At 37.9% G+C, this 10,623-nt stretch overlaps 1 protein-coding gene across 2 annotated transcripts; it reads left to right on the top strand.

The window, feature by feature from the left end:
* Positions 1-1,695: 1,695 nt before the first annotated feature.
* On the top strand, positions 1,696-10,418 carry LOC137143772 (zinc finger and BTB domain-containing protein 8A-like). Of its 2 annotated transcripts, XM_067533752.1 has the most exons (4): positions 1,698-3,673; positions 5,356-5,362; positions 7,772-7,948; positions 9,445-10,418. In XM_067533752.1, exons 1-4 carry the CDS (start codon positions 2,871-2,873, stop codon positions 9,775-9,777), a joined length of 1,320 nt encoding a protein of 439 aa, XP_067389853.1. In that variant the 5' UTR covers positions 1,698-2,870; the 3' UTR covers positions 9,778-10,418. The 2 variants fall into 2 exon arrangements, with proteins under 2 accessions (XP_067389852.1, XP_067389853.1); XM_067533751.1 differs by lacking the exon at positions 5,356-5,362 and having other exon boundaries at positions 1,696-3,810; positions 7,788-7,948.
* The last annotated feature ends 205 nt before the right edge of the window (positions 10,419-10,623 follow it).

Here is a 10,623-nt window from a genome sequence, read left to right on the forward strand (position 1 = left end):
GCGCCACATCCCTTCAAGAGCTGCTCACGGATTATTATTATTATTATTATTGATTGCATCTCCTGGCAGTTCCTAGCGAGCTGCTTCATTCCACTCAGAAATGTATTCTTTGCTCCTATTGAAATGTAATGAATCTAGCTTTTCTCCAATGAATTTATTGTTCGCTTTTTACATAGAAAGGCAAGACGCTGAAATGGGATGTTTAAAAAGTCAGTAATACCAGGTATGTGCCCCAGACTTCGAAAGGTGCTTTCCTCACACAATCAAGTGTGCAATCGAGCCGCTTCTGATTTGAAAATGGGTTTTAAGGAGTCTGACACAAATATTACTGACATCTGGACAAATCCAAGTCTTTAGCTCAAGCAGCAGCCGAAGGATAAAGAAGTTATAGCATCATCAGTGCAGTCATATGTCCACTTCAGGACAAAGATATCATCCTGTTGTTGCCAAACATTTCTGTTTCCAGCCACACATGAACACCACACAGGGTTAGCAACAGCTAGCATGTTTCTCCACCTTCAGTGTATGGAATCCATGTTGCACCTGCCACGCATTGATATTCATTCTGTTGTGAGTGTAGTTCATCTTCCTGTTGTGTCTGAGGGAGGCATTGTTTATTTTCCTTTTGAGATATGATTAAAAATCATTGTTCATGCATCCGACGAAGTGGGTTTCTGCCCACAAAAGCTTGTGCCCAAATACAATTGTTAGTCTTTAAGGTGCCACAGAACTCTCACTGTTGTCACTTTAGGTTTTTAAGTCTTCCAGATCTTATTGATTTTCTTTTTTGTTTGTGTTCACTTCTATACAATAAGAAATAAAATATTTTTTCTTGCTTTAATATGACTGTCCAAAAATAAAATTATTTGAAACTTTAACCATGAATATCTGCTTTTTATGTCTCTTTAGGTTTAAAATAGAAATGTTGATATGGAGAGTGTTCTTCACCTAGCTTCTGTTTAACACAGTTACATGGAAGTAAAAATCTATGCTTTCTCCTTTGCATACCACACTGAGAGAAGAGTACAGTAGTGAAGAGAATACTTGTGAATGGTTCTTCTTCAGCACTTACATCACCAGCATCCCGTATATAGTGCAATATCATCTAGTTACTATATGACCATCCCAGTTCTCTGCACTGCCATGCTGGAGCTGCTTAGTCTTTTCTGGTTATACTCTAATTCTCTGGATTAGTAGAGAATGGCACAGTGGAAAGAAAAAGGACCATTTAGACTCTGTCAGAGATGGGGAGGACTCACTACTTTACCAAGTTGCAGGGGATGTAGGGGAGATGAAATTCTTACAGCATACAGTATTGTGCATGTACACTAAAACAGTAATCTGACATACTGATTTAATTTCCTGATCACTGATGTCTTCTGAACATGCACTGGAGATTTAAAATACATGTCTGAACTGTGAGGATCATGTTCATAGTCTGTTTTGCATCACTTAGTTTTGATGAGTTTGTGATAACTGTCAATATACTGCTGTTGAATTTCACTCATTATTTTGAAGAGCAATACATTCTAGATTGTTTTTTTCCAATGCTACTTCATAAATTTTCCAGTCATTTAAATGTTATTTCCACTATCCTGCTGAAGCTATAAATATATATAGACCACTCCAACTGTATAATTCCATCATAGATTTTCTTCTGGCTTTTATATTTTTAAGCAATCATTTCACATCTGTTCACTAAAAATATTGGTGTGGGGCCATCAGAGTGATCCTGTAGTTGACCATTCAATAAACGTGGTGGATTTACAGCACCTGTCTCTCGCTATATGGGCTGGTAGGACTGCAGAATTTGCCAGCTCCTGGTGAGAGAGCACCTTTCATTTCTCTGCAGTAATCTTTGTGTAGCTGAGTACGGAGCAATGTTGATAAATACTAAAGTCAATCATATAACCACAGCCCTTTTTTGCCAAAGTAAGTAGCTCTGACATGAGGTCTTGAGTAGTGGAAAGAAAATTCGAAGGACAGAGTAGACTGCTGCTTACATTTTCTTTCAATAGAAATTGGTATTAGATAACAAAAATGGATAGTACTTTTAAAATATTCTGTTTAAAAAGAATGGTGTTACTTTCAGTGGCTAAATGCTGACAGTATTTCCAGCAATATGTTCCAGCATCACCCATCCTTTATATAAGACTATAAGTGTTCACTTTGGACACTTCTAAAAAATATTACTCAACTAACTCAACTAAATATTTTTCTATTTTTTATCAACTTTGTTGCCTAAGAAGTGACAAATTACTATTTGTGTATTAAAAGTTACATTTATGTAGCACCATTCATTCCACAGGAATCTATAAGACCTTTCCAATTTATATATTCAGGAATAATGTACTTAACCCACTGATAAATGTAACACAGCAGCTTTTAACAATACAAATCAATACTGTATGGCAATTTTAGAATAGGAATTGAACAATAAAATTATCCACTGAAAATGAAGGATGATTTTAGGAAGGCAGAATGTAAATATCCCAGTGGGAATTTGGCCATGACTCTACAGGCTAGGACACTCCTACAAAAGTACCCTGGAATCTTGAGTTCTCCTCTGAAAGGAGACACCTTCCACACAGAGTCCCTAGCATCATGCTAGTGCTTTGTTTCACTGTTGGTTACTGAAATGGCAGTGCCTGGATTTTCCCCAGTTTCTTAACCAAGTACTGACAAAACCCAACCCTGCTTGGTTTGTGAAATCTGTCAAGATCACATCTTGAGGTGGAATGGCTACTGGAATACGCACAGAGGTAAAATCTTTGCCAAGCCAATCAGATTACTTCTTTCATATTGCCCATTTTATAAATATAATTTTCAATTTTTTTTAGAGTAGTTCTTCTTGTTTACCCTTCTCTGGAATGGATATTTCTTCTCATCAATCTCGCCTCCTACAACAACTGAATGAGCAGCGCAGGCAAGACTTATTCTGTGACTGCAGTATCCTGGTTGAGGGGAAGGTCTTCAAAGCACATCGAAATGTGCTGTTTGCCAGTAGTGGTTATTTCAAAATGCTCCTTTCTCAGAGCTCAAAAGACATGAGTCAGCCAACAACTGCTACTTTTCACGTGTTCTCCCCTGACACTTTTATGGTCATACTGGACTTTGTATATTCAGGCAAGTTATCTCTTACTGGTCAAAATGTGATTGAGGTCATGTCAGCTGCCAGCTACTTGCAGATGACAGATATCATTAGTGTGTGTAAGACTTTCATTAAATCTTCACTGGACATCAGTGAGAAGGAGAAGGATCGCTTCTTCAGTCTTTCAGAAAAAGATCTGAGCAGTAATGGAACTGAGAGTCCATGCCTGTATAGCACAGAATGGAGAGTAGAAAGCAGCCCCCCACATTCTCACATGGACTCTGATGTAGGGGTATCTATGGTGGGTGGAAATTCCTGGAGTAATTGCAGCTACTACCCAGCTTCACAAAAGAACACCCAACAATCTCATTTAATCAAACAGACTCAAAGACGGCATTCCATTAAAAAGCGCATCAGGCACCTTGGATTGCCTCAGTCCTCTGATGTTCCCCATTATAAATCACGGAAACTTGGAGGTAGAGCTTCAGAGCCTACTAGTCACATTTCTCAATCTGAAGAGCAAACCCAGCTTGATACAGACTTTGCCCATGCTGGGTATCAACATGGTCTGGGGTCAGAGGTGTTGCCAAGGAGATTGCTAGTGACCCAGCGGGAGCATGAATCATCTAGATCAACCAACAAGTCTAAATCATCAAAAGCAGATGAGCTGTATGCAAGTATGCCCACAATTTTAGGTGTTATGGGGAGTTGGATTGAAGGTAAGAGTGAACTAAACATTTATTCCTTCACTATTAGGGTTTTTTTAATGCTTTTTTTCCTGCAGAATTTTTGGTCCAGAAATTGATTCAACATTTAACTCAATAAAAATTATCAGCTCTAGAAACTGAAAAATTAGTTACAGTAATGCACTACAGTGAAACCTGGAATCACCTTTTTCACTAATGCCAGATAACTCTAGGGTTAAATGTTCAGACTGCAAATCATTCAGACATTCCCATATTGATAGGCCATTGTAATGGCTTTGAATTCCAGATCATTAAAGTTGTGTTCTACATTGTTGCTATGAACAGATTTTTATTGATTTGTCCATTTTAATTTATAAACTCTGTCAGGCCCATTTTAAAAATTGCTGTGTGAATCATCGTGTGATAATTCTTATAGTAGAAGTGGCCAGTCAGTTTTATCCTGATTTCCTCATTCTAGAAAGATATTTACTTTGTTTCCTGGATTCCCTTTTAAGAAGGTGCTACTGCCTCACTGAAAACTTTAAAAATAAGTTCCCTCGAGAAAGGATTCTTCTAATAACCATGTCCTGCATTTGTTAGTTCTAAGGACAGATGAGACATTCCTGTACCAATGCCAAATGCCATGATTAGTTAGTAGTGCTAACGGGTGCTGGAACTAGGGTTTCTGGGGGTGCCGGAGCATCCCCTGGCTTGATGTGGTTTCCATCATATACAAGGTTTACAGTTTTGTTCAGCACTCCTACTATTAAAATTGTTCCAACACCACTAGAGTGCTAATACTAGCTTCTACTGGAGGAGTTGTAAAGTGATGGACTACTACATGGAACAGCCTCTCACAAAAGATGATCCTGGCAGAAGACCAAACATCTACTTGATAACAATGAGTGAAAGAGTGCATTGAGTTACATGTAGCTAGCTGATATGTGTCTTTGACTAGGCCAGAATGTAAATTGGTCCCTAACTAGTTCAGAGAGAGTCTTCAAACTGGTAGGTTCTCTCAGGTATGCTGTAAAGACGGCTGAAAAATACATACCACTCCTTCAGGAAACAATATCTCATGTTGTTGTTGACCTTAATTCTTTAACAGAATTCTGCAAATGTGTAGTTGCAATGGGAAACATGCACATTTCAACTGTTATCAATGTATGTTCAAATACATTATTATATGATCCTTATAAGCAGAAAAACAGCTGTACCAGATAATACAAAAAACTGTTGTTGTTCTTTACAACCAAACCAAATTTACAACCAAATCACACTACTAGAAGGCACATACACCATAGTGGTGGGTAGGAAATAAGAACCTGAATCGGTTGGAGCTGCTACTTTAAAGGCATGAAGTTGTGTTCTACAACTAACTGAGCACATACTTACAGGAAAGGCAGTCTTAATAAGGAGATCAAACTACTGTACTTTTGGTTAGAGTTTGTAATACCATATCTAACTTCCAGGTGCTAAAACTTATCAAGTCCTAGGTTTTTATAACTTTTGCTGCTTTAAAAAAGGGAGTACCATGATGTGACTCCAGGGAAATAATCCACAAACCTTTCATTTTAGGACTTCAGTTGCAACAACCTATGCCCAACTTATAAACTGTTCACTTATAAACTAATAAATAAACTTGAAAAGATTCTATATAATGATGTCTTGATGACTGCTTGCATAGGTTATTCCTTTGTCTTTATATGTTTTCAGGATTTTTTCCTATCATGTAGCTTGAATTTTCCTTTGGTAAGAAATTAAGGGTATGGACATGCAACTCCAGGTAGACATTCTGTCTACATCCAAAATTAAACAAACACTATATTTAATAAGATTTTGATATCTTCTTTGGCACATCAGTCCCCTGTGTATGTGACCTCTTTTGCTAGGCACTGCCTCCTAGAAGTTGACCAAGCCTTTGGAATGAGAAAGGGCTCAATCATACTCTTCTGTTGCACTTGTGCATCAGGCTGGTCTCATTATTGATATATTCAAAATGAGAAGTTCTCAAACTGGGGGGCACACACCTTTGAGGAGGATATAGAATATATATATATATATATAATATATTCTGGCCCGGTGCCCAGCTCTGAAAGCAGCACCACCACCAGTAGCAGCAGAGAAGTAAGGGTGGCAATGCCTGCTGCTGCTGGCAGTGGCGCTACCTTCAGAGCTGGGTGCATGGCCAGCGGCCGCCGCTCTCTGCTCTGCCTTCAGAGCTGGGTGGCAGTATATGTACTTGTGTGGGGGGGCCTAAAGGGCTACAGACACAAAGAAGAGGTGTGTGATCAAAAAAGTTGAGAACCACTTTTCTAACTGTATCATACATCTCCTTTCTTCCATCCTCCCCTCAAAAAAAACAAAACAGAAAAAGAAAAATTGTAAGTACATTTTCCAAAGTTTTCCATGAGAAGTCCACGGTTCTTTTAAAAAAATCAAAAAGGGTATTAACAGTCCTTTCCTGTTCATGTATTCTCTCATTTTTCTTTGGTATGTAGATTACTTAGGCAAGTTTTGAAATCCATATTTTATCAAAGTACTATTAAACTGTCACTTAATCTCCTTGAGCTGGTAGGGACTGGCAGCATTGCAGAAGTAGTGAGTTCAGCCTCGGGGGAGGAAGTACTTATTATGTTGCTGTGCCACTACCCGCATGGTTGATATAGTAGTGTCTAACTCAGAAGAAAATTCCTTCAGCCTCGGTGTTACAAGGTCATCTTCGTCAGACCCTTATCGGATGCATGGCAGTGCCTCCGTTTCCTCCCTTCTGTGCCTCTGGGATAACCACACAAAGAGAATTCCAAAACAACATCTCCCTTCCATAGTCTGGTTTATGAATATTCCAGCTGAATTCCAATATTTGTACTGGAATGCTCTTCCTGTCCACACCTTAGCCTCTGACTTCCACAGCCCTCCCACTAAGGCCTATGAGTAGTTCTTCCATTTTAACCAGATTCTCCTCTGCTCTTCTTCAGGGGCTGTGAATAGTCCTTTCAGGTTGTCTTGGCTGCTGGGGTCCACAATATTTCTAAGCTGTCTCTCCCCCCTCAGACTGCCTCCCCAGTTCCTTGGCAGCAGAGGCTTAATAGCTACCACATTCCTCTTCCAATCTACCAATGGAGAAACTCCCTGATCCCCCATCCAGATCTCTTTCAGCCTCTTCTGCCTTGCTGTCCTAGTCCCAGGACCCTATACAATCATGGCATTGAGGTCCTGCAACAAATGTGCTGGTGTAAGCTTGCTCTTAAATGGCCACTATGATGCTACACTTGGCCAAGGAAGGTCACCATGAGGTAGGTCTTGAGGTGAATTAAAGGATGGAGGGCAGCAGGGAAGTCCTATATTGAGGATTGAGAGACAGGGTTTTATAATTTAAGTGTTTCAGAGAAGACAAAACCTCTCATTCTCTTACTGGATTTCTTTTTCTATCACTTACAGTCACCAAGACTTTTCTGTGTAAACAGAGGCTATTTTTTATCTATTTTGTTTTGTTTACTTGATTCATTTACTGTTGTCACTGTCTAGTGTTCGTGATATAATAGTTGCTTCTATAGTAACAAAATCCAATGTCAGAAACCTTGGATTGTGTCAGCACTACTATACACAATACAGCAGGAGGGTACAATTGTTTAGAAAAAAGGCTTTCTGTGTACAAATATGCTGGTAAAACATGATGGGAAAATATCCCAGGCTGGTATGTGACCAGTTAATGGGGATTTTGATGAAATACATTATCTAAAGGTATGCCAGTGAGGCTGTGATTCTTTAATGCTATAGGTAGTTATGTTGGAAATTCAGTGTTGATTGGAAAGATCTGCAATTATTTCACTTAAAAAAAAGTTGCTAGATCTCCTCCTGCTATTCATAATCAAAATATCATTTATACATCAGAAAATCTGCTAAATTTGATACACTTCACTTGGGTTTGAAACTTTAGTCATTGCTTTTTTCTCACTCCAAGAAAAAGCATGAAACGTTTGGAAATTAACAGGTCTGTTTTGTAACAGATGATGTGAGGTTCAAGTGCCCATTCTGTACCCATATGGTGAAGCGGAAAGCAGACCTAAAACGTCACCTTCGTTGTCATACAGGGGAGCGACCCTATCCATGTGAGGCATGTGGGAAAAGATTCACCAGACTAGAACATCTGCGTAGCCATTTTCGAACAGTATGTATATTTTTTAACATATAATGGATTTTTAAAAAATTCATGTAGCATAAATCTGCCAGTCACGTCTGTGAATAAACAATAGGGTGAACTTTAGACTATTTGCATCTCAACATTTTTAAATAAACCATTTTGTTGTGATTATTGCTTGGATTTGAAGAATAACTCTGATTATTAAGATGAGCATGGTGCATGTGTCTTCAGAATACAGTGGTCAATTATTGTACAGTTATGTTACTCAAATATTGAAAGAATATATTGCATAACTAATGCTCAAATTAAATTTCCTGGTCCATTCTGCTATTTTAAAAGGTTTCCCAATGTTGTTTGTCTTTTCTCCCTCTTGCAAAATGTTATGCCCCTGAAATGACACCGTTTGTGGGCAAACTCCTTTTAAGCTTCTCTACCTCATTCTGACAAAACACCTCAGTCCTGACTTGTGGAAATCTTGTTATAACAGTTCTCTGTCTCTTTTGAAGAAAGACAGCTAATTGTTCAGAACTGTGAAGTTGTTTGTGAACTGGACACTTTATTGTTTTTATAGGGATTATGATGAGACTACCAACCAAAACAAAATATGATTCCTAGTTTTCAGAGGAAAAAAAAGTATGGAAGGTTGTTGACTAGCTCCCATCTCTTTCCAAAAATATTTGCATTTCCCCCCACCTGAATCACTGTGTAACAGCCTTTCACCTATAAAACAGTAGTTCACATCTATCTCATTTTGATAGTGACTAAGAGACATTATCATTCCAAAACTGTTTGATGATCTATAATGAAATGAACTGGTTGTCTCAGTACTGTTCACAAAAATCAACACCAACATTTGTACTAATTGACAATCTTGTTGGAAGTCCCAACATAGAGACTGTGGACTGAATAGGTATGGAAACTGAGTTAGTTTTTCAGTCTCAGAGGTAGTCTGTCCAGGCCACTCTCAAGAGTTTTTATTACTGAGTTGTCTAATCCTAGTTACAGAAGAGTTAGATGACATGGCAATAGAAATTCCTATCTGCCTGACCATTCTTCCACACCACTGCTGCTGATGCTACAACAGGTGTTAAGTCACCAGTGGTGAATTTTGAGTCCTAATTTGCCTAGTGTAGAAAAAGCTATTGGCAAGATGAGTAGTGCTGGGAAATTTGTGCCATTCCTAGTTTTGGATTAACAGAGGATTTAGATCAATACTGCTGTCAATCTAGCATTTTTCAGAAGCTCTAAATCTTATTTAGAACTTCCAGCAGATATCCTTCTCATCTTAGATGTGAGATATAGTACTGATTATACTGCGGGATTAATACTCCTCAAAGATTTTCCCTGAATATGTAACAGGTTTATTAAATTAAAGTACATGCTATAGTTTCCTTCTCTCCTTATGAAAGGAAACTAGTTCTATTAAATCACAGAATTGTTACATTTAAGATCTAGAATATGAAAAATAACTTGTATTTTTGTTCTGCTATTGGATAATTTGTTTTATAAATTTAAATTTTCAGATTCATCAGGCCTGCAAGCCAATATGCAGAAAGTGTAAACGCCACGTGACTGACCTGACAGGGCAGGTGGTGCAAGAAGGAACAAGGCGCTACAGACTGTGTAATGAGTGTCTGGCTGATGCTGGCATTGAAAGCATTCCTATTGACTTGGAGACTGAACAATCACTGGTGTTTTCACCAGAAGAAGAGGACAAGGATTCTAGGTGGCACTTTGATGAAGAGCAAAGAACTACAGAAATTGTGGAGGATGACTCTGCTGGCTTAATCATCCAGGAAGTTGATGATAGTGAAGATGAGATTGACAAAAAGAAAGTAAAGCCAAATATTAGATAGTTGTGAATTAATTGAGAATTAGTAAATCTCACCATTACATTAACTTCTTGTGTCTTGCCCAGGGATCCCCACATCTCCAGACTTTGGTTAACAAGCAAAGTTCTGTCATTATGACTGTGATATGGTCTTATTTGCATGCTTTGTATTCATCAAGACGCCAAGATCAGTGACATTGGAAAGAATCCCAAGACAGAATGATGAACAGTTCACTTTTGAACTACTAGAGGAATGGATAACTTTTGATATTAAAATGTTCCTTAAGGACTTTACATGAAGGAAAAAAACCCATTAAATCCTCACCAGTACTTGCTCTCTCTTTAAGATACATGACACCATTTAAAAAAGCAATAGTTTTGCATGAGATCTAAGTGTTGTTGCTCTTGTTCATGTTATTTCATTGGATGTATTTTTTATCTAGCAAAATAGAATTCGAATTAAAGAATTCCTCCACTGTGAAGCAGGAAGGGAACTGTGTCACTCAAATTGCTCTGTAGCCAAGAGCTCCGTTAAACTTTTCTTATGTTTTTGTATTTTGAAAGAATCTCAGTATAAGCATATGGTACTTTTATTTTCTTATTTTGAAAAAATCTGTTACAACTCATCCATCAAATTTATCTTTCAAATAAATGGATGTATGTTAGTCTTCCTTATTATAGCAATTTCTGTTTTATATATTAGCTGCAGAACTTTTCTGTAGCAAATATCACATAACATTTAAAGGAAAAAACATAATGTATCTGAGTTCTTGGATTTTCAAGACAAATAATTTTACAATTTTACAATTTTAGGCTGAGATATTTTAACTTCTTCTAGTGTTAATTCTACTTTTATGATACCTATGTGAAA

Source organism: Emydura macquarii, unplaced genomic scaffold (assembly GCF_026122565.2).
Source record: "Emydura macquarii macquarii isolate MOO-44397 ecotype Brisbane River unplaced genomic scaffold, CSIRO-AGI_Emac_v2 contig_3348, whole genome shotgun sequence".
Taxonomy (NCBI): Eukaryota; Metazoa; Chordata; order Testudines; family Chelidae; genus Emydura; species Emydura macquarii.

Coding starts and splice junctions, on each gene's coding strand:
- LOC137143772 (XM_067533751.1), top strand. CDS start 2,871: ATGGATATTTCTTCTCATCAATCTCGCCTCCTACAACAACTGAATGAG. Junction 3,811..7,787: donor TATGGGGAGTTGGATTGAAG/GTAAGAGTGAAC, acceptor GTTTTGTAACAG/ATGATGTGAGGTTCAAGTGC. Junction 7,949..9,444: donor TGCGTAGCCATTTTCGAACA/GTATGTATATTT, acceptor TTAAATTTTCAG/ATTCATCAGGCCTGCAAGCC.